The 23,410-nt window shown below is 36.5% G+C and overlaps 3 protein-coding genes across 18 annotated transcripts in view; 2 read left to right on the top strand and 1 right to left on the bottom strand.

The window, feature by feature from the left end:
- The first annotated feature begins 673 nt into the window (after positions 1 to 673).
- On the top strand, positions 674 to 13,714 carry LRRC39 (leucine rich repeat containing 39). 7 transcript variants are annotated; one of them, XM_067001931.1, is made up of 11 exons: positions 674 to 747; positions 1,821 to 1,866; positions 3,492 to 3,606; positions 4,365 to 4,564; positions 5,475 to 5,580; positions 6,645 to 6,801; positions 7,331 to 7,467; positions 7,889 to 8,034; positions 8,429 to 8,581; positions 9,811 to 9,950; positions 10,972 to 13,714. In XM_067001931.1, exons 4-11 carry the CDS (start codon positions 4,440 to 4,442, stop codon positions 11,025 to 11,027), a joined length of 1,020 nt encoding a protein of 339 aa, XP_066858032.1. In that variant the 5' UTR covers positions 674 to 747; positions 1,821 to 1,866; positions 3,492 to 3,606; positions 4,365 to 4,439; the 3' UTR covers positions 11,028 to 13,714. The 7 variants fall into 7 exon arrangements, with proteins under 7 accessions (XP_066858032.1, XP_066858034.1, XP_066858033.1 ...); XM_067001933.1 differs by lacking the exon at positions 674 to 747 and having other exon boundaries at positions 768 to 1,866; positions 4,403 to 4,564; XM_067001932.1 differs by lacking the exon at positions 674 to 747 and having other exon boundaries at positions 768 to 1,866; positions 3,414 to 3,606; positions 4,403 to 4,564.
- On the bottom strand, positions 10,816 to 18,119 carry TRMT13 (tRNA methyltransferase 13 homolog). 3 transcript variants are annotated; one of them, XM_048067216.2, is made up of 11 exons: positions 17,962 to 18,119; positions 17,510 to 17,556; positions 17,360 to 17,426; positions 16,542 to 16,604; positions 16,359 to 16,428; positions 15,820 to 15,926; positions 14,713 to 14,880; positions 13,987 to 14,059; positions 13,028 to 13,102; positions 11,775 to 12,183; positions 10,816 to 11,470 (listed from the first exon to the last, which is right to left on the bottom strand). In XM_048067216.2, the coding sequence occupies exons 1-11, from the start codon at positions 18,079 to 18,081 to the stop codon at positions 11,296 to 11,298; spliced, it is 1,374 nt and encodes a 457-aa protein (XP_047923173.2). In that variant the 5' UTR covers positions 18,082 to 18,119; the 3' UTR covers positions 10,816 to 11,295. The 3 variants fall into 3 exon arrangements, with proteins under 3 accessions (XP_047923173.2, XP_066858025.1, XP_066858026.1); XM_067001924.1 differs by lacking the exon at positions 10,816 to 11,470 and having other exon boundaries at positions 11,591 to 12,183; XM_067001925.1 differs by lacking the exon at positions 10,816 to 11,470 and having other exon boundaries at positions 11,591 to 12,183; positions 14,713 to 14,766.
- SASS6 (SAS-6 centriolar assembly protein) overlaps positions 18,117 to 23,410 on the top strand; it is a 19,552-nt gene continuing 14,258 nt past the window's right edge. For 4 of the 8 annotated variants that reach the window (XR_010833401.1, XM_067001921.1, XM_048067201.2 and 1 more), the window contains exons 1-4: positions 18,117 to 18,239; positions 19,428 to 19,488; positions 21,338 to 21,417; positions 22,500 to 22,604. Coding sequence is in view for 6 of the 8 variants with exons in the window: in XM_067001921.1 (XP_066858022.1) it covers positions 18,172 to 18,239; positions 19,428 to 19,488; positions 21,338 to 21,417; positions 22,500 to 22,604 (314 nt within the window). In the remaining 2 variants the exon portion in view is untranslated. The other 4 variants (XM_048067199.2, XM_048067202.2, XM_013186629.3 and 1 more) reach the window with 4 other exon arrangements.

Raw genomic sequence — 23,410 nt, 5'->3', positions numbered from 1 at the left:
TAGTATTAAAAAAAAAATACTATGTGGGATAACGGAGATCCAAGGCAAGTAATCAACGGGTCAAGTTAATACCTTCAGAACAGACAATAGTAATGTTTCTTTAAGGTAAACTAAACAGGTGGTAAGCATTATAGTGGTTATTTAACAGGAAATACAAAGAAAATGGTTGGATATAAATGCCTTCTAGAAATGTAAGCTGAAAACAAACAGGACAGTTATATGACCTTAAAAATTAATATGCAAATTGGACATTTTCTCCTTTCTTTAGATATATCAAAAACTGTCTCTACAGGAGCATTCTCCAAAATAGTAGACCAAGGTAGCCTAATGTATTTAGCTGTGAAGATGCAAGACACAAGCTACCAGAGGTAGAATCTCTGTTACCCTTGATGCTGAGACTGAGCAAGAGGAAAGCTGGTAATGTAGGTGGGGAGTATACGTGTAAGGTGCTATTTATATTTTTATTGTGGTATAAGGGTCTTTTATATAAGTCATTTCTTGCAAAGTTTGACTAATATGTTGTGCTTATCACTTATTTCATTTTTATCAGATTTATTTATTCCTAATAAATTTTTTTAAAGCCACAAAGAATTGTAGTAATACTGTTTTTATTTGTGAATTTCATGCAAGCAATCCTATACAGGTGGCTCATTCTTCTATTTCTTCTTATCTTAGAGAACCTACTGCACTTGAGACTACTAAAAGAATGCAGCGTAATGGCTGTTCTCCTACAAGTATATTGTTGTGGTAAGGGTCTAGTCTGAACAGTGTATTTTTTTTAGTGTTATGGTCATGCAAAAAATGAATTGGGACAACAAAAGTGTACAATAGAAAGTGATAAAGTGATTTTGAATTGTTTAATAGAAGACTTTTGTTCACAGGAAAAATGTGAAATTTCTTAAAACTCCAGTAAAAGGGAAAGGTTTTTTAGTCTAATTATCCACCTCTTTCAAGGAAGAAGAAATTAAGTAGTTAGACTTTAAGTTATGATTTTTTGTATTAAAAAAATAAAAATACTGTGAGGATTGAACATATACTAAAACTGAAAGAAGAAATACCTATTACCAAAGAAGCTGTTGGATCACTTTTGCTTTTGCGTAACTTTTGCCCCAGCTCCCTCAAAAGCAAACACACACAAAATTATGAAAAATACACATTTGAAGACTGGAAGTTAAAACAGCATCTTTTTTACAGAGGCATTAGCGTTCAGGTAGTTTGTGATGGTGTGGAGATGGTTTACCCCTGCCTTTTTTTTTTTTTTTCTTATAAAGTTCTATGTTGTAACAGTAGAATCTAAATAGTTTAAGAAAGCCTAATAATGACTGAAAATTCTTTCTACTGAAAGAGGATTACAACCAAATGATTGACATTTGTTAAGTTTCATCTTCGTATTTTATACCCTTATAATCTGCAATATGAGTTAGAATGATCCAGTTTTCTGACTTCTATCTCAAATAGTGATCTATAACTTCATTAAACGATGTAAGAGTAAAACAAGTAATTGCCATTTTGAATTGAAAACTTGCTTGCTTATTTTTCATGATGGAGCCTAACAAGTATGTTGTTCTTTTTGTTCACAATTAGTAATTTTTGTTAATCTCAAACAATGTATGGGAGTCTAGTAATTTTCAGCAAACTGGGGAGACATGAAGAGTGGTAAATGCTTGGGGGTTTTGCAGAAGTGCCTCATATGATACCTTCTATTCTCAGCATAGGTTAAAATTAGAACTAGACTGACGTTGCATTGGAGCCTGCGTGAGAGTTCCAAATGGTTTTGGTAGTACAGACAAGATTTGTAATTTATCTATTCTCTTGTGCAGAAAGCAATGAGTCATGGAAAATCTTTGAAAGCACCACATCTTTGAGGTAAGTTGTTCTTAAATTTGTTCACATGATTGGAGGTGAAGTTTTGGAGAGATCAGATTACATGGTAGGAACTTGAGGTTGTTTTACAGCCACACTTGTGAATTCCCATCTGAATTGTCACTGACAATGTGATTATTATGTTTGTGGTCCATTTTTTGGTCAGGAAAATGAAACATAAAAGAACTAAAAGCTTTTGATAATCCTGTTATATAATTAAACATCCTTGAAAACAGAATCGTATACATAGGGCCTCTTTGACATTTCATGGTTTTAAGGCAATATCTATTGAATTTTCCACTACAAACGAGAGTTGCCAAGTGTAAGATTGCAGTAAAAATAAGTATTGATTGTATAGTCTGATACTGGGTTTAGTATGCATGAACAAATACGTCTTTTGAGACTGGAACCCTTATATCTCTTTTCTGCACAACACACTTAAAAAGATTTCTAGTTTTCTACCTGAAAATGCATATAGTTCAGAAAATCAGGTATGATGGATCAGGTCAACTGCTTAATCCCAATAGAAATCTAGCCCTGAAGAATATGGCAATTTAAATTGAAACTACTAATCGGAGCACAAAGCTTCATACAGTGTTTTAGTCACTAGTGTTGCATATTTGCATGAGGAATGGGAAAGGTAATTTCTATGAGGACCACTGAAAGAGAAGTTAATCTTTCAAAATACAGCACGTAAATGTGATCATGTTTATGCAGAAGAGAGAAAAAGGAAAGAATCCTCTCTTTTAAAGGGAAAAAGGGATTGAATTCCTAAAAAGGGATTGAATTCCTAATTGAGTACCAGGGTGCATTGTGACACATTGTGGGACACTGTTTGCATCACCTGTCAAATTCTGCCAATTTTCTTTAACAGAGAACAGTTAAGAATCCTCAATATGAAAGTGTTGGACCAGATTCTTCTTTATGCAAGCTTTATAATATGATTGTATGCTGTCTTTATAACAGAAAGTAATCCTGACAATTTAAAATTATTATTATTTGCCTGGCTATACCTTGTTGATTAATTGATCTCAGTATAATCAGACTTTACAAATACCTATGGTAGCAAAAGACACTGTAAACATGAAGCAGAATGATTGTGTTTGAACACAGAAATGATCACTAAATGACTGTAGTCTATCCATGCAATGTAAAATTACAATAAACATGATGGTAAAGAATGTTCTAAAAGACAGACCTGCCGCAATTACTGTAAGGAAATATTTGCATGAAAAGACTTGACATTCCACTTTCGTTATATCTACCTACTTCTTAGGAAGAAAGTTTTCCTCACTTTTTCAGTTTGAGTGGATATGTAAACATTTTTGTTACTTAGCCCCTGCAAATATTATTAAAAAGTTGAAATAGAGCAATCAGATTGCCAGCATTCAGAGTACAGGTATGTACACTGCTACTTGTACAAAGTTTAACCCTCCAAGCTCTCCTTGATATGATTATCACTGCTTCGGTTTACTTCTAAAAACAAACAAACAAACAAAAAAAAACTTTCCCCAAATCATTACAATATTGACAATAAGAATATTTTTCAGAGGGATGCACCTATTGGGATGATTGAGTATCCTACTTTGCTGCTCTTCAGAAAATTATGTATTAATTATCTCTCTAAGGAAAAGATGACTTCAAAACATTAGCTTTATTTATTTATAAATTGGGATCCTGAGACTCAGGAGGGCCACAAGAAGATTGAGAGAGAGGTGTGAAGAATTTAAAAAGCCTTAAAAGGTAATGTATTACTAACTCTAAAATATAATATGAGATTATATATGAGAATATGAGAGAAACTATTAAGAAAATTAAGCATGCTAATTTATTTCCAGCAACATTTCAGTTACTCTGAAGTGCAAAACTCCTTTAATTCCAAATATTTATACCTGCCAGGATGCAGCTACCATGATTTAACTGCCTAAAATTGCAGGGAACAGTTTCATTTCTTCCTGGGAAAGGAATGAATGTTTATATCTGCATTTAATAATTATGGTTGTTCGTAGTCTACAATTGTAAGATGTAAGAAACTGAAAGAAATAGTTCTTCACTGATGAAGAATGCAGAAGAGATTGCAAAAACATACTTCACAGGGGTACCTTTTGGGAAAAAAAAAGTTCAAAATGGTGCTTTCAACAGTTAGTGTTTACCTTGATTCCCAAACTGAAGGTTTAAATTCCTTATGCTTTGTAATTTATTTGTTGTCATTATTTATTGTATTTATTGTAGTTATAAACATCTTTGAATGATACTTCTACTATGGTTTAATGATCTCCAGTGGTAAATTCCCCAGGTCATTGTACAATGATTTTGTTGAAAACTGATTTATGAAACCGATCACCTTTTTTTTACTATAAAATTTAACTAGGTACAATTATTTTGTAGAGAGAAAGCAATTGGTAAAAGCTGTCAACTTAAATACATTAACTATGCTTAATGATGTAATTGAGGAGGTATGGCAATACTTTAGTTTTCATGTCACTGTTCCCATCTGGTAGCTGTTACATACATTGATGCATTGAGCCTGAAATTACAGTCAGATTCCCGTGGCTGAACCTGAACATGTAAGAATCATGACTGAAACTGCAGTTTGTATTGGATCATTTTCTGCTGTGAAGACACTTTGGGAAGTAAGAATACACAAGATAAATGAAGAATTACGGAAAGAAAAGGAATTCAGACAGAGGTCTGCAGGAAGGTAGGTAAATTGCAGATAGTTTGTGAAAAACTAAACCATAAGGTACGCTGCAGTAGACTGTAACTAGTCTTTTCAAACTCATCCAGTCCAATTCTTTAGCCCTTACTCCAGCAGAATTCCCACTGGTTCAAATCTGGCAATATGTTCGTCAAGCGAAGAATTGTGTTCTAAGATAAAAATATTAGCATATACTAAATCCACTAAATACGGATATTAAAATTCTCTCCTGTATGGATTACTCTAACCAGTGGAGTAATTTAATTTGCTATGCTTTATTCTCAATGGAGGAATTAACAGGGTCACTTAGTTTTCTGTGTGGCCAGCAATTTAATGAAATTTGAAGAAAGTAGCAGTTTTGGAACCCTTCCTTATTTGTCAAATGTGTTTTGAAATGGAATTACAAATTCAAAAGTTACTAATGAAAAATAAAAGCAGAAAGAAAGAGAATTAGCTTAATTCTCGTAATTCTTATTCAAGGCCCCTTCAGAAACCAAGCTAAAAGAATGCTTAGCTGGTTGACCTTGTCTGGTTGTACTTAGTTCGGGTTGAACTGAATGCTTTCTGTCCCAAGAGGTTGTTTCAAAATTGGAACTGTAATTTCACATGATTTTATATTCTTTTGCCCTGATGCAATACGATGAAACTGAATGCAGTTTTGTTTTCCTTCTGACTGTAAATTTGAAGAACTGTGTTGAGCTGCAAATGAATAAAATTCCTATAAATTACCCCAGACAAACATTACTTCATGTTCTTGTCTTCCCTTAATTGATAGTATAACTAGCATCCAGAGGTAATAAATATTGTTTGTCACCCAAAAATAGTTACTGTTTCTTTGTTGTTCCAGAAAATACAATGGGTAGTAATTATTGCCAGTATAGAGAAATACTGAAAGAGTTTCTTTCTGTTGTAGGCTACTGCTTGTCTGGGAGGAAAGAGCAGCTTTAGCAAAGCTCAAAGAAAAAATAATTAATGAAGATGGAAGAGCAATTTTAAGGATAGAAGAAGAAGAATGGAAGGTAGTGTTAATAGGTATTAACATTGCCTGGGCTGAATGACTGATGCATTAGAAAACTACTATTTACATCTTTACACTTACAGCTGTACTATTTTTATTCTATGAAGCGCTCATGCGGTGCTTTGCTAACAGTGAATTGAGGTGCACTGTTGTGAGACTGTAAGCTGACTTTTTTAGTCCTGAGTATTAAGCATTGCTCTGCAAAAATACAGCCCAAAAGGCTTTCCTCCATTAGAAGAGATCATTAGAAGAGATTTACATTGCAAATTATGAGTTTAATTAGGTAAATTCTCATTTTGTTAATGTACCAAAACTACTGAAATATATCAAGGAAAAAAAAACCCTGTGTTTAGATGCATAAGATTTCTTACTGTTACTTTTTCTAAAAGAGAAAATGAGTAAGTTAGATTCCCAGAATAGTTTATTGTTTCTAGTGTATGTGGAGAAGTGCTAACTGTAGAATCAACAACTGAATGGAATCTAACCACCTTAAGCTGCAGAGCTGTTAGCTTCACCAACACAGAAATGCAGATGCTGGTCTATATGAAGTGAATCAGACCATGCTGGGCCAGTGAGAGTAACAGCCCCACCCAGAAATACTCTGGGGGTCCATAGGTTAGTGTAAGGAAGCTCTGTTCTTTAAGAACAAATAACATACAAGCACTGCAGTTTTTCTATCCCTCTGCTCTTGTGCTCTCAGCTGCTCACTGCTTCTCTTTACAGAACAAGAAATATAGTTTAGATCACCACTGAAGTGCAAAAAGCAATTTAGAGCAGTTTCGTCTTCAGTTATAAAGCCTGAAGCTTTTCAAGTAGTGACAGTAGTGCAGATATCTAAATCCTGGGAGCAAACAGTGGGCAGGTTAAAACAACAATTAGAATGACACACATTTTTGGAACTATTTTTCTGGATCCTACAGTATAGCTCAAGAACAAGGAAGACTTATTTATTATAATGATAATACGAAGTGTTAATATTTCAAATAACTAACCACCACCTTCTACCTAATCCTGTATTATTGTGTATTAAGCCAAATTTCTTCTGGTCTCTATTTCTTGTCTTAGACATTACCTTCATGTTTATTGAAACTACTCCATCTCCAGGAATGGCAGCTTCACAGAACTAGCTTGCAGAAAATTCCTCAGTTCATTGGAAGATTTCACAATCTTGTTGTTCTGGATCTATCCCGGAATTCGATAGAAAGTATACCTAAAGAAATTGGTGAGCTGTGCTTCCTTTTATTTTAAACTGTTTTTCTAAGAAAATTAATTTTGTTCAAACATGCCGTTTTTGTGCATTTTGCCTCACTAGCATTCTAACTGGGTAGATAGAAAACATGATTTAAATTTGGCAGTGAGACAGAGATCTTAAAGCCATTGAGTCCCTACAAAAAAAAAAAGGCGAGATAAAAAAGACGTATCTTTATGAAAGCTCTCTGTTGGGGGGGGGGGAGAAGAGCTTGTAAGCACAGCAGTTATTAGACATAAGAGAAAAGTGATACTGAAAAACATGCTATAAGTTCTGAGCTCACAGCATGAGTTGCCCTTGTTTGTAAGTTTTCGGGCTTTTTTGAAGTATTCAACTAGAGTTCTGTACTAGTGTCCTGAAGTTCTTGAATTTGAATGATTTTTTTTCTAGTCAGAACACAAAGTGCTTATAAAAATATTAGGATAACAAAAAACAGTTAATGTTGTCTTTCAAATCTGATAAAATGTTGATGTTCATTCTTTCTCATTTGTGCTCTCTGCAGGCCAGCTGACTAGCCTCCAAGAGCTGCTTCTCAGTTACAATAGAATAAAGTCTGTTCCTAAGGAAATAAGTAATTGCATCAGCCTGGAAAGATTGGAACTGGCTGTCAACAGGAATATCTGTGATCTCCCTCCTCAGGTTTTGAGATACTGTTCTATTGTTCTATTTTTTTTTTTGGTAATGTGTATTTTGAATTTATTCAAAACCTATTCTCATTAGAAGTTGCACTCTGTGTTTTCAGATTTATTTTGATATTCTGACTTCATAAATACTCCACAGAAACACACATGACCAGTATTCTCACAGGACTAGTCAAACTGAAGTCACATGAGAAGGATATACATATATGTATACCTGAGTAGTTGCAGGAGCCAATCTGTTTTTGTCCAGAGTACTGTAGTTGTTAAGGCATATCAGCTAATGCAACTCAAAAACCATTATTTGTTTACAAACTCTGAAATATGTTTTAATGTATTTTAAATTCTTTTTTCTTAGTCATGATTACATCACTGCTGTAATGGAACATGTATACTAGCATTAAATCTCTCTTCCTTTTCAGTTAAGTGAATTAAAGAAGCTTTCACACATAGATTTGTGCATGAATCAGTTTACTACCCTCCCTTCAGCCCTTCTCAACATGCCAAATCTAGAGTGGTTAGATATGGGGGGAAATAAACTCCAGGAGCTTCCTGATGCAATTGACAGGTAAGTACAATTCAAAGATCACATCTTAGTCTGAATTCTGCTGCACTGAAATTCTAATGGTTTAATTTGTCAAAAGATTATTTTAATATTAACCTCAAAGCAAACTTAAGATTTATCAGCCCTAATGCATTTTTGATAAATTGGAATAATCAATTCAATAAACAAGTTATAAATTTGCTATCAGTTATCAAGTTAAATGTTTCTTGCCAATGAATTTTTTGAGATTTTAGTATTCTTTATGAGTCCTTCATGTGACTGACTGACTGAATAATTCATTCATGATTCTTAAGATGAATCAATTACCACTGATTCAATTACCATTGTACCATTAACCATTGTATTAATGGTTAATTTTCTAAATCTTGACTGATTGTGCAAATACCTACTTTGACAGAATGGAAAATCTCCATACCTTATGGCTCCAAAGGAATGAAATAAACTCTTTGCCAGAAACCATTGGTAATATGAAAAATCTTAGTACTCTTGTTCTTAGCAACAACAAACTTAAGGATATTCCTGCTTGTATGAAGCACATGACAAATCTGAGGTAAGAAAAAGCTGCATAAATATAAATAAAAATGCTAGCAGATAAGTTTTAAGGCTTTCCTTAAGTTGTGTATCATTTAAAGAACATAAGCTATGATAGATACAGTCCCAAAGGTGAATGGAGACTGCAATACATTTTCTCATTTCTGAAAGGCCCAGATGCTCACTTCTAATTGGCCTTATATAGCGCTCCCTAAATCCAAGAGCCAGGAGGAAAGATAGGTGATGAATGTGAAAAAGACAAAAAGTACAATGTTGGCCCTGAAAAGCCAAACACTCAGAATTGGAGAAAAAGTATTAGCTATAAGGATATGGATGAAACTCTTCTGTACTAGATTAGAAAAAAAAAAATAAAATGAAAGAACATAAGTTGTTAATTGGTACAATTAGATTATTTTGTATACTATGACAAACCTTCCTGTTATTTGTATTTTCATTTAGTTATTTTACAGAAAGAATATTAGTCTAAATAATCCCTAATCCAGTAAGGCAATTCTTCTGTTTTCAGACCATTTAGGAGGAAGCAGCATCTGTTTAAACACACATATACAAGCTCACCTGCCCAATATAATCTTCAGTTTGTGAAGGGGGAGATGTAGGCTTTATCTGTCTACAATCTGTTTTCCCTGTGTAATGGTAGCTGTTGTAGAATGTAGTAGGTTGAGCGTGGAGGGACAGGCTCAGAGGTGTCATTTTCCTCAAGTAGAGAAATGTCTGGCTTATGGTTCTTATTTGGCCCATTTCCTACAACAGCTAAAATATCCTGAGCATGCTGTAGCAAAAAGCCCCTAAGGTAACAGAAATACGGTCAGGCACAGGTACACATGGAACAGCTGAAAGGGGTGAACTGAGAACAGAGGAAGACTGGACTGGCTCTTGCCTTGCAAACTTAGGAGAACACCAGCATTTGCACCCTTGTTCTCCACTCATCTGTTTGTGAAAAGTAGATGAGGCTGACAACTGGGAGAAGCTCAGAAGACTGCAACATTTTCTCCCATCACAATCAGCTACAGTTAGTTAATGTAAGAAGTCGTCTTCATTTAGTTTACATAATTCTACTAATATTGGTGGTTTCAATTAACTTGTTGTAAGATAGCATCTGGAAAAATACCCTTAAAATTACTTTTCATTTGTTTAAGATGTTGTCTGATGAATCTTAATTCAGTTTCAAAAGCTTTTTTCTCTGGACAAAACCTAGTGCAAGCATAATGTTTTCCAATGAACTGTCAGATTTGTCAACTTCAGAGACAATCCACTGCAGTTAGAGATCACACTCCCTCCATGTGAGAATACAGAAGAGGAGGAGCAACAGGAAATGTACGGCATTGAATTCATGCACTTGTATATTCAGGAGTCACTGAAGAAAACAGGTATGGTTTCTTTTCAAATTCCAATCCCTCTGGAATAGAGTGAGGAAGGCTAAGAATAGAGGGATGGATAAACTAGATGAAAGAAAACTAGGATACATATATGAATGACCCATGAAGAAACTCGAATAAAATTTTCCAGTCTAAAAACACTTTTACTGAAGGCAGGGACACTTCTAACAAGCTGAAACAGTAGGTCTTCCCAGGTAAAGCATATATTCTAGCAGGAACGTACTGGAACCATGGAACATGGTTCATGGAACATTGGAATGCGCGTACTTGAGTTTTCTACAGCCTAGAGAAGTGGAAATTGATGACTGTCTGTTGTAGTTGCAATTTAATCAGAGTTAACTAGTATGGGGCTTCTGGCACTCTGTCGTACAAAGCTCAACTTTCACTCTTTTTGGATGTTGTCCAGGTGGGGACTAGCATATAAGTATGTAAGGGAGAGATGCTTATGTTCCCAGCATGCAGCACTTTTTAGCAATGAAGTACCAACATCTGACTTTTTTTCTCTCAACCACTCTCTACTGCTTCTCCCTGACATACATGTAAACAAAGTTCCATGCTACTTCTAAATTTCTATGACAGAAAAAGAAACCAACAAAAGAGATGCCCATGGGTAGTAATATCTAAAGCAACAGATTCTATTTCTCTGTGTGCTTGAAGGTCACAGTAAAAGACCAAAAAAACACTTTTGAAGGGATGTGCAGGTGGCAGCGGTTAGTTGCAAAGAACTTAAATTCATTGAAGATGTATTCTTCATGAGGGCTTAAGAAAAACCTGAAATGCTCTTTAGAACCCTAAGACAGCTTTTTTAAAAGCGGTATTTCCTAAATGAATATTCAAATTATCAAAAATACATCAAGACAGTTTAAAAATGAATTTTATTCCTTAATGAATTCCATTATCAGCATGAGCTGATGAAACAAGTACTTTGGCCTACTTAAAATATAAAGCTATCCTGAACTTCAAACTGAAAACAAACTACGTTCATTTCTCATTTTAACCTATTGTCTTTCAGGAAATTTGGAGAGTTGCACTTCTGGTCCTTCTTCTATCATAACTGCTAATGATTAAAGAATGTAACTGAGTGGAAGAGAATACTGAATATACTTCTTCCTAACAATGAGGCCTACAACCAGTTTCAAGTTTCTTAGGGATTTTTTTTCCAGTAATGAGAACTGGTTTGTGTATTTGTAATTCCAAGTGAAACTGGGAACTGTAAAACCGTTTCCTGAGTAGAGGAAAGACTAAAACAGTTTTTTTTTGTAAGCACTAAATCTGCTTTTTAACTGATTTAGATAGATTTTAGTTTGTCTTCTACCAATTCCAAATGTCTATCCTGTCATGTAGTTGGCTCTGGAACAGCTGTCAACAGGACGTTCTCCAAGGATATAGCAGACTCTGTGTAATGGTGTAGTGTAGCCCTGTATCCTCGTTGTTGTAAATATCTGATCCGTCCATGATCAATCAGCAGTTTACAGAGGGCACCAATCTCCTTTCGCTCTTCAACTGGTAGCCTAGTTTCACGAACAGAAAAAACAGCATGTGTTAGGAGAATAATTTTAATTAACATTAGCAGTTAAGCTTAGAAAAACTACTGAGGTCACTATAAATTCACTTCAACTCAGACAAGCATCTCATTTAAATATTTTAAAACTGTGAAAAGTCTGTGAAAACTGAATTTTTGAAGTAGAATGTTTTTGAATAATTAAAGTATTCCTGTAAAACAAGTCCTGTTGAGGACCCAAAACAATTTCATGTTCTACCATATGTAATCTTGCTTTTCTGCTGGAGTCTATATTTAAAAAAAAAATCACATACCCTTGCAGAGTGTCAAAACCACTCTCTGTTTTGCTGTATGGTTGGTCATGTTCTTCTGTGTTGTTAGTGTGATCTTCACTAGTAGAGGTTATGGTTTCTCGCATGCCACAAGTGGCCCAGCTACTCATTCTCTGAAAATAATGAAATTCTACTGGTCCAAGTCCTACTGATTTGAAGAACTCTCTGCCTACATAGTGTGTCCAGTCACATTTGTGATGGCAACATAGTGCGATAACAATTCCAGCTACAGGCTTGAAGTCGTCTTTGTTCCTTTCATTATCAGCTGAATCAGCTGAACTCTTAGCAGCCACTTCCGTCTTATCATTCTTAGGACGTTTTGCTGCAGGCTCTTCATTTTCTCCTTCACAGCAAGTTGCATAGCTTTCTACCAAACATCTCAAAGCGAGATCTGGAAAAAAACAGATATACTAAAAATATCAGTGACCACCCTGCGTTTATTTATATATCCCCAAAACAATAAAAGTATGCATCACAAGCCAAACAACAACTTTGAGAATATTGAAAAATTAGAAGCATAGTTTGAAAACACAACCTAAAGTGCTAAATTAATATTACGAGACCTCTAGAGCTCCTAAGGGCTTATTCTCTTGAGTTTTCTTCTACCCAAGTCGACATATTTTGGTTAATTGAGTGGTATATTGAAGGAGGACCTCTTCCTTGTAAAACATGTCACTATTTGCTCTAAAAGTTTAATACCTAGGATACAGTAAAATATATGCTTCTTAATGTTTGTATACTTTTTAATAATATGTATACTTCTTAAATGTTTACCTGTGTCGTCTTTAACAGTACATATACAAGCATCAGAGTTGAAATGTCTTTCTCAAGTTAGTAGGCATGTAATATTAGGAAAAGTGTATATGTTGAAAATTATGAGGACAGAAAAAAAGTTCTTATTTGTTTGGGACATGTACTTAGACAGAGCCAATACAATGTTAGAAAGAAAAATATTTTAGGATAGAGATGACTGTAAAAAAATAAGTTTCAACAGTTGACAAGGACAGGACCCCCCCACTATTATTTGTTCTACTCTGTCATAAACTGAAGTACAACTTGGGTCTACTATTATCTATTTTCAATTCCACTGCAGTCAACAGATATTTAGAATAGCATTCATCAATAGCGAGCTAGATGGAAAGAAAAAGCATAAAAACTGTTTGGAAGATCATTCCCTTCAGAATGTAAGACGTAATATCCTAAATTCCTGCAGTTAACAAATATGTAATTCATACCTGTGGCAGCCCCACACAAATGTTTCCCAATTCCTACCACGGGTAGTCTTTTCTTCTCTAAACTAGGTACCTTATCTGGAAAGAACAAAAAACCACAACCCATATTACTGTAGGGGGCAGTATTTTTTTTTGGTTAATACAACTTCAGCACACTTAACACAAGAGCAAATAACTGTTTGACACTACTAGAAATACAGTGGTCTGCATATACGGTTACTAAATGGATTTTTTTTCTAAGATGAAGGGAAGCAGATGTTGTGGTTGAGAAGCATACTATTATTCTTGAACAACTCAGCTTTGTACAAACAATGTATTTTAATGCTGTTATAAAGCAACATAGTTTTGTTTCTGAGCAGCAACACAAACAATATATCAGTGAAATGATTACCACAGTACTCTGGAATTATCTGTGGCCCAGAGAAAAGCTTCAGTTAAACAGTAATATAAATACTGTGACTTTTATTAAAATGCAGTATTAGAAATAAACGATTTTGTATTTATACTAGACTAATTACACTTAACCATTCCAGCCTTTCCATACTATTAAGTGTAAGCACGACATTAATGCATCTCCTAAAGACAGTTGTTAATACATAACCTACAGTATGTATTTGCATATAAATGATATACATAACTTGCTTCCTTCTGTACACCCAAAGATGTATAAACTTGCAACTTCTAAAAGTCTTCCAAGTGTTTTTTTGTTGTTTTTCATCCACAACACTGTCCCATAAATGTATAAAAAGCAGAAATTTTAAGTCTGTTTGATAATTTTAAGATAGTGATTTATATACATATATATATATACACGTACCATTAACATGTCTAGGTAACCAGTAAGAATCTTCAAAACAAGATACATTTAAATGTACTACAAACAAATTGACTCAATATCCAGAATTAAAACCTTTAATTCTGAAATAAAGGCTTAATTTTAAGTCAAGAAGGAACCTACTTACTTAAACATAAGTGCTGAATATCAACTTGGAGCCTTTCAAATATAGAATCTCTCTTCTTATGTTTTCCATCCACCTGTGTAAATAAAACAGAATCATTAAATAGGGCCAGCCACTAATAATTACAGTTTTGCTGCAGCTACTAGTGCCAAACTTTTTGCTTTTAAGTCAACGTCTGCACCTTTCCAACATAAAACACCAAGATTTTTTTCTAATAAATACACTGTTGACAAAGTACAGAACACAGGAACACTTCCAAAACTTTTAACATTTCATAGAATGGCTTGTGTTGGAAGGGATCTCAAAGATCATCTAGTTCCAACCCCCTGCCATAGGCAGGGATGTCACCCACTAGATCAGGTTGCTCAGGGCCTCATCTAACCTGGTCTTGAACACCTGCAGGGATGGGGCATCCACAACCTCTCTGGGCAACCTGCTCCAGTGCCTCACCATCCTGAGTGAAGAATTTCCTCCTGACTTCTAATCTACATTGCCCCTCTTTTAGTTTAAAACCATTACCCCTTGTCCTGTCATGTGACTGAGCAAGGAGTCACTCTCCATCTTTTTTATGTCCACTTTAACAACTGAAAAGCTGCAACGAGGTCCCCCTCTGGAGCCTTCTCTTCTTTAGGTTTTATGTTATTTTGAAGATAAAAAGCAAACGCTAACAACTTCAATAACAACAGCTTAAAAGTTATACGCTGCTAATGTGACAATATCCTCTTTTACCTTGAATCTTGTAGTTGCCCTTTCCACAAGCAAAAATTGAGTATCTTCAACATCCTGTAAGGCAACGTCAACCCAATGAGACAGCTTTCCTCGCCCAGCTCCAAACTCAATAAAACATCTTCCTGGACCAAGCAAATGTAATTTTTCCATGTTACCTAAAATGGAAGCCTACAAACATAGTAAGATTATTTATGAACCAAGCAAATATACACATGTGTATGGCAATGCCTGACAGAAAATTATTATTTCATCAAACTGCAGAAAACTTTTTCAAGGCCTCCCTTCCATGACATATTAGGGAAGGGATCTTGTGTGTACAGAGGAAAAGAGTTAAAAATTCTGGCTAATCAGCATCACCTGACCCACAGAACTCCACCTAGAAGCCTTTGGAATGTACTTCTGGGATCAGGTACACATTAAGATAGTGTTCTTTGCTGATTCTCAAAGTAGCCATCCAAAATATGGGTGCTACGCTAGACTGCTATGAAGCATCAGTACCCACAGAGCCCTCTCTGTATCTGTGTCGTTATGCATTTTTAATACATAGGAAAGAAAAGCAGAGCACAGGAAGAAAGTATGGAAAACAGATGTTTCTCACTTTTTTTTTCCTTCCTCAAAGTTCCTACTTTGCTACAGTATGCAATCCATCTTGCTTAAAATTCCTATATATATTCAGTATACACTAAAAAGGCAGAAAATAAACTCAGACTAATTCTTTTTATGTTTCTACACAACTGGAAAGTCAGCTTTTATTGAAAAAGTAAGAAATTCCTTTTACACTTAGTACTACAGTAGTTTACCTTTTGTAGCTCAAATTTATTTTTAAGTCAATAGAAAATAAGTATAAATGAAAACTCACGAGAACCTCACACTGTACTTCATTTTAGGATCCTAATAAACTTTTGTTACTAACACTTAACAAAGCAGCTATTTTTAGGTTTAATATAGATATGCTAGTATTTGAAAAGCATAGAACTATATAAAGCGTATCAGATTTCCTCTATATGAAGTGACTAGCACTACGCACGTGCAGTCATTGGAATTTACACCTGGAGAATTTCACATTTTTGAAGACATCTACAGCTATTAGTAAAGCAGTGACCATACCTGTTGTTTCAAATGTTTAAAAGCAGATTCCCCATTCTTTGGGTCATTTAAGGCTTCATGTAAAGCCTTGTGAGACAGTATTTGTTCCTTAAGGTCAAGTTCCAGACCTGCATACAAATGCAAAACTTTTCAGTACAGGTGTCAAGAGTTCGTTTTTGTAACACGTTAAAATATTGAAACATGAGTTCAATTTGTGGCATTAACAAAATAGTCTGTTAAGAGCCTAAGTCTATCATCACAGCTTCGTAACAGAAAAATAGTTATCTGTAGTGATATTTGAGTGGAAAACAACAAAAAGAAAGCACAAAAGGAAGGAAAATTAGCTATATGAACAGCAACAAAATTCAATGCTTTATCATTCTCTCAATCAATTTTGCTAATTAAAATTTAGTTATTAGAGGATTGTCTACACCATAATGATAATTACTTCAGATGTGTTCTAGTGTCAAATACATCTCACCTTTTCATAAATATTTAATGACAAACATAACAAGGAAATAATTCAATTCAAAATGCCTTATAGTGTTAAGTGAACTCACCATTACTTGCTTTTTTCAACTTGATAATTAAATTCTCTAGCTCTTCTTTGGATAGGGAAGAGAGTGTTACCTTTTTAAGGGAAAAAAAAAAAGACCTTTTTATTTTTGCTAGTTCTTTAGTCATATCATAAATTGCAGCATGTTACATAGGGAACAAGCTTTGGAACAAGTAAATGTACTCACTTGTTTTTCTGGTATTTCTGCTACATCTTTTAAACCTGCGTTAATATCTTGAACAAAGTAGACCTTCAAAAAGCAAGAGAAAAGCAATCTGATTCTGTTTATTACCATGACTTTCCTAAAGTCTGATCTTGAATACCCAGCATAAGTTACTGTTCTGGCATATTTTGACAAGATTGAATGTATTTATAAGAATTACGCTGTTAATGCTTACTAGACTGGTAACAGTGACAACTTTAGTATTTCTTATGTGCAGCACTGATAAGACAGAAACGTAGAGGCTAAAGAAGCCGTCTTTGTTTTCTTGGAACAGCTGTTGAGACACATCTGATTCCTTCCTTCAGCACTGACTGCAACTGCCAGCTTTGCTTTCTGTAATTCACTGCTAAATTGAGTGAAGCTGGCAGATACTTAAGTTAGCAGACTGCCAGAGGTAAGAAAACATCTACAGCTCTCTGCCAGTTGTGCTTTTCTAGACAATCTCTCATTAAGCCTCTAAAATAAATGATTTTGTGGCATTGTGAAAGCTTGTTCTTAGAAAACATTTGAGAAAATTCCATTTAGCATTTTCCTTCGTAACTAAGAGAACTGAAAAGTTATACTGAACTACAGCGAGATATAGTAGACAAGGAGCATGGAACGTGAATTCCATTTCAGCTGAACAAGTATTCAGTTTCCACACTGTGCTTATGGTAGTGCTTGCTAAGACTGCAGTTTTCTTCTTCACAGCTATTGTCAGCACAATAAATTCTGTGCAAAGCTGTAATGTTTAGGGCCTTAAAGGTGAGATGAAGTAATGCTGAATTTTACACTGTACTTACTGGTTTTGGCTTCTCTCTTGAATTGCATTTTTTCAAATGTTTTTGTAGCTGGTCTTCATATACAGTGCTACAATCCAAATAGAAAAGTAAGTAACACCATTTATAATGAGAACTCTGATTGAAAAAAAAAAAGTATTTACATATACTTACTGTTTTGGATCAAGAGGACATGGAATTCTTTTTCTGTCGTTTTCTTTCTAGTTATAAAGAACAGGTTTAAACAACGTTTCAGCATGCATTTGGTGTTCCCATTTTAGAAAAGCTGTTGAGCAACGCTTGAGTGTTTTAAGACACCTATTCTGAGGTAGCTAGGTTAACTAGAGTGGAGGAAGCGGGTCAAGAATTGAATATTTAATAATAAAATACCTCCTAAACCCCTAAACATTTAACTAAATGGCAGTGTTACCGCTGAGCTGATGGCCGTAGGACGCCAAGGTTCAAAGGACGGCCCTGTCCATGCAGCGGGACCACCACGGACGGAGGCGGCGGCTCCGGGCTCGCCATGGTGCCGCGGGGATCCCAGGCGGGCAGCGGCGGCTGCCTCTGCGCCCCGACCCCCCCCTCAGGACACCGCAGCCCCCAGGGCCCGCCCTTCCCGGTACCTCCTGGTGCCCGTGCTCCCCGCAAAAGCGCTTCCCGAGAGCCGGGACCATCCTGCAGAAGCGCTTCTTCCTCGCCACGAAGTACGCGCACCGACCCGGCTCCGGCTGCGGCGCCGCCATCTCGCTCCCAGCGCCCCCTGCGCTCGCTGCCTGGGCGCCATCTTGAGGCTCCTCCTCCGCGGGCGCCGAGCGGCAAAGTCAAAGCGCAAAATGGCGGCTGAGGGGCTGTTCAACCGGCCGCTGTGCGTGCAAGTGAGGGGCCCGGGCTGCCAGGAGAGGTGAGTGACGGCGCGGCGGGCTCTAACGTGGTCTCGTCTCCAGCTGTAGGGAAGCTTTGTTGTCTCATTCAAGAGAAAGGCTCCCGAGTGACGCGTTTTTCTTTATGCTCTTTGCTTCCTGCGCTGTATCTGAGCGGCTGTCGGGCGTGTGGCGGTGCGGCTTTGGGGCTGCGGTAGGGATCCCCGCGTTAAGGGGCCGGAGCGGCTCCTACCGGGGAGAAGGCGCAGAGGGGCATTGGTAACAGAGGGAAAACGGTTGCAGAGGGGACGGGGGGGACGTGGCTTCCCTGCAGGCTGCGTGGGGCTGGAGTTTGTGCCTTGGTGCCGTGGGGCTGAGGCCGGTCGCTGTTTGCATGCGTCTCCTGGGGAGCCGCGGTTGCTGCGGGACCGGCGGGCCCGCTTCTGCCTGGCGGCGCCGCGCTCCGCAGCTATCTTTTGCGCGGCTTCCGGGGTCCCTTTAGCTCTTTCGTTACTGCCCCAGCTTCGCTCGGCCCGGCTCGGCTGTGCTGAGGGGTTTCTGCCGAGGGTTTAGCCGCTTCGGCCCCTTCCCGTGCGATCGGGCGGGGGCCGCCGCGCCGCGCCCCTCAGGCTTCCCTCAGGGGGCGGCGGCGGCCGCGCTCGGCAGCTCGGGACAGCCTACGGATGTTTTGTGTGAAGCGGGTATTTAAACGGTAGCAAGCTTCAGTAATATCGGTTGTGTCTGCGTTAGTCTATGTGCGCAAGGATTTGGGCAACTCCATTTTGCCTGTGTTAGTTTGCACAGAACGGTTGGTTTCCATGGGGGTGTTTTAATGTGAGTAACCTCTCAGGTCCCTCGACAAGAAGTATATGAAAACTAAGGTAGCAGTGCTTAAATGATTGTTATAATCTTCAGCAGTCGTTAATACATCTCAGCAGACTTTTCCAGAGGTTCTGGTTTCAGACAAAACTTAAAAACTTCTGCCTTGTTATTTAGAGTTTGGTGGATCATAAGCATAAAACAAAAAACTGAGGTGACTGAGGAGCTGTAACGATAGCTGAAAGCCCCACAATTTCAGTTATCTTAGTAGTAGTCATCAATGCGAGGTTTCTTGATGTTTCTGCCTAAATTTTTTTTGCTGTCATCTGATTCCTGTAAGGTTGCTACAAACACATGTTATTTGAAGAATATTTTCTTGATTTGTTAATGTTGTATCTTTCTATACACAGGAGATTAGATGTTCGAGTGAATATTGAGCTACTGTCAATTTCTAATCCTGTTCACAGAAAGGTTTGTGGATTAGTTATGTTTGTGTCATTCATTGTTTTATCAGTGTTTCATTGCCTAACAGGACAAATAGGCAAAGGAAAAGCAAAATAAGATTTTGGTATGTTTGTCACTTGATCTTATTTTATTTTTGAGTAACTCAGTTGGTTCGGTATGATTCTCGCTATAGCCTTTTTAACTCACCCTTTTTAGTTCTGCTGTTCATGGAAATTGATAAACTTAAAAATGGGAAGAATTTGTAGACCTTTGGAGGAGCTTGAGTTAGCTTAAGAGCAGTCTCATTTTAAACATAGTTAGTTCTTGTTTAAAAATGCTATTGCCCTTGCAAAGTCCTCACCTAAACTACTGAAAATGACAACCGTGTGGATGCAACATTTTGGTTTTTATCAGTGTGTGTGTGTTGCTGTCCTTGAATGTTTGGAATTCATCCAGTAGGGATAGGAAAGAAGTAATGTACTAATTTGCAGTAAAAAAAAAAATCCTTAGGAAAGTAGCAATAAGATTTATATTAGGGGTTATAGAACCTATTTTGTTGTATATCTGATTTGTTATTTAAACTTTATTCCACCTACCATGATGTTATGGTTGGTCATCAGTTGGTGGTAGAATTAATGAAGACAGATGAGTGTGTAAAGGAGCACAACATATATATATATATATATATATATATATTTAATTCTCTTAACTGTGATGATGATAATGTTATGTGAAGAAGCAGTGTTCAGTTAAGAACTGTGTACTAAGTTTTAGCCTTTATAAGCAGGATTGTTGAAATCCAGTTGTGTACATCACTGAGTGATCATTTCAAAGAGATAACTCCCTGTACTCGGATCAGTTTGTGGTACATAGAACAAAGCAGGTGTTCTTATCCTAACTGACAGCCTACCCTAGTAGTATTGTAGTGTCAGTAGTTTTTAACAGCTAGCTTTATGTGTAAATCCCAAGGTTTGTTTTTACAGCTCTAGCTAAGAATTTTGTTATTCTTAGTGGTACCTGAATTACTGCAACTTCAGTTTTGTATGTGTACGTGTGCTGTGATAACACCTCAGTTAGGCTGGAAGAGACGGTCAGTTTTCTACTTGCTTTTCTTCTGCTCTTCACATGGGTTTGAGCCTCTCCATTAGACAGCAGGTGTGTGGGTCTAATATACCAGGTGTTTTTAATAGTCCCAGCCTTGTAATGAAAGAATACCATTTACAGAGAAAGCAATTTTTCCAAAACACTGTGGAGGCTTCCAGTGAACAAATGAGAGTTTATTTTTTAAAACCTAAGTAGCATAAAACTACAATTTTCCTTATCAGTTTACTAGATTTTAGCAGTATCAATTATATGTTTCCTTTGCTAAGCTCTGTATTCAAATATATAGACTGTTCAGAAGGTGTTTTCTCAAATTGCTTGGAGCAGTAGGTCCTGAAAAACCTGCAGATGTGGGAATGGCGTGTTTGTGACCCACTACAGCGGACTGCTCGCTCATAGGTGGGATCTACACACTCCTTAATGATGGGGGATATTCTTCCTTCAGCAGGCAAATAATTTTCTTTAGGTAAAACAATGAAGAGATGTGGAATTTTGAAAAATTTGCTGCTGAAATTTGAATGTTTTCTACTTCTATTTTTGTGAGAAATAGTTTTCCCGTTGTTTTTTTTCTTCCCCTCTGTAGTATTTAAAATTTAAATTGTGTTAAATGTGAATGTTTCCTCCTTTCTAAATTAGTTGCCACAATTCTTATTTTAATTTGGTTAAAAAGTCAAAATATTAAATAACCTGTTTGCAATATTGTTTTACAACATTTAAACAATCCTACAGTGTGTTTTACAGTATTTTAAAATCATGTAAATACCTTTCTTTTCAGGATTTAGCTGTCCGATTGACTAACGATGCTGATCCTTTTTTCCTTTATAATCTTGTCATATCTGAGGAAGATTTTCAAAGGTGAGTGAAGTTGTAATATTTGTGAACATTCCTCATGGTAATAATAAGTTTTTTAGCTTATAAAGGTTTATCTTAGAATTTTGGTTCTAGCATATCTCACTTGCAGATTTTTGGCGGTAGTGTTCTCTTTCACCCATCTGTGAAACTGCTATGTCTAGGAAGGTTATTGGCTCGAGGTTATGCAGATGAGTGACAGAATCCTGACATTAAGTTCCCTGTGTTACAGTACCACAATTTATTATACTCCCTGTGTCTTTTTTTTTATCTTAACTGCTTCTTATAGATTATTGTGAGTTTGTGAACTATTTTGAGAGCTAGCTCCAAGAGGAAAGTACATTTGCATACATAGTTTCCAAACCTGAGGCTTTGTCTTGTAGTTGTTTTTTTTTCCATTCTAATTGCACTGTTGCATCTCAGTTTACTTCGCTTGCTCAGAATTTGATCATCAAATTTGAGCCCCAGGCACAAACAGTTCATTCTTTTCTTCTTCAAAAAAGATATTATCATATATCATACATATACACCTGTGTAATCAACGTACTTCAAAAGTAAAATAGAATTTTTAAAGCAGATGTGCAGAAATATTTCATTATACAAAGTATGGCTTCTGCATACATGTTTACAAGTCTGTTTCTGTCTTCGAGTTTACCACATCTGTGGTGAAGGTGCACAATTAAATGAGCAAGTAGGCAGGTAAAGTCATTGTAATGGTTGAGTCTTCCCTCATCTGCAAAGCATTGTCCCTTTATACTTCCCTGTGCCCCTATCCTTACTGTGCTGTGCTTAAGAAGGACTTATACTTGAAGGAATATGCTTGTTCTGCCACAAAAGCTTTTTTTTTTTTTTTTTTTCTTAGCGCAGCAGCCTTGCAAGATTTCTGGAAGTTAAAAATATTCTCTGGTGATTATTATCCAAGATATGATCACATTTCTTCTGTGTTCAGAGTTGAAAATAACATACTAGCGAACGTTAATGATGTGATCAGAATTGGTTCTTTCTATTCATGTAAACAAAATACTTTTTAGAAAATAAATTACATTTCTATATAATGTTAATATTTTTTTCCCAATCTGTTTATGTAGCTTGAAATCCCAGCAAGGTCTCTTGGTAGACTTCTCTGCCTTTCCACAAAAATTTATAGATCTGCTTCAACAATGCATTCATGAACAGAACAAAGATATCCCGAGGTAGGTGATAAGTGAGTACCATATTACTCTGTGTATCTGCTTTGAGGTTTTAAAATATTTGTCCAACAGACTAAGTCAGTAGAACAAGGATTGTTTAACCTTTCCTTGGACACATCTCAGTATCAATTAGTGGATGTTGCCTACACAGCCTAAATCTTAAGAGGTCTCAGCAGTGACATTGCTGCCTAATAATAGGCTCCCTTATCAGAACTGAAGCTGGCAAGTTTCAACAAGTTAGCAGGTGTGCAAGGATGCAGCACCAATGTGTGTGTGATTTGGGTGGTTGTATGTTTTTGTGTTGTTTTTCATTGTTTTTGTGTGTGTGTGTGTTTTTTTCAGGGGGGTGGAACAGTTTAATACTAGAGAGCTAATACAAGTTTAATGGACTGAAGTGTAAATTGTTATTTTTCACAAGAGAAGCCACAGTAATAAGGCATTCTGATAAGGATTTTCTCTTGCTTTCGTTTCAGTGCTCAGATACTAATATGTGAGGTGGGTGACCTGAGGTTTACTCTTTCCCGTAGTGGCATTTTCATACGTGGCTTTTGTGTGCGAGCATACTGAGAAAGCCCTGTTCAGAGTACCTCACTCCCCAGTAGTTAGGGTTGTTTCCTGAAGTATGTACTTCGAATTTAACTAGGCTATAGGATTGAGGAGTCTGTTTTCTTTTGGAATTAGGTTACCAAGCCCTTACTTGATTTTGGACACCTAAGTTTAAGATGGGCTTCTGAAAATTTTACAGATAACTAAACTGATAAGTTTTGTACATTTCTTGTTATAAAGTGCAAGCATTCCAAATTATATTT

The sequence above is a fragment of the Anser cygnoides genome, chromosome 8, assembly GCF_040182565.1.
Source record: "Anser cygnoides isolate HZ-2024a breed goose chromosome 8, Taihu_goose_T2T_genome, whole genome shotgun sequence".
NCBI lineage: Eukaryota > Metazoa > Chordata > Aves > Anseriformes > Anatidae > Anser > Anser cygnoides.
The sequence above is the reverse complement of the archived record's forward strand: the minus strand, read 5'-3'. Positions and strand labels throughout refer to the sequence as shown.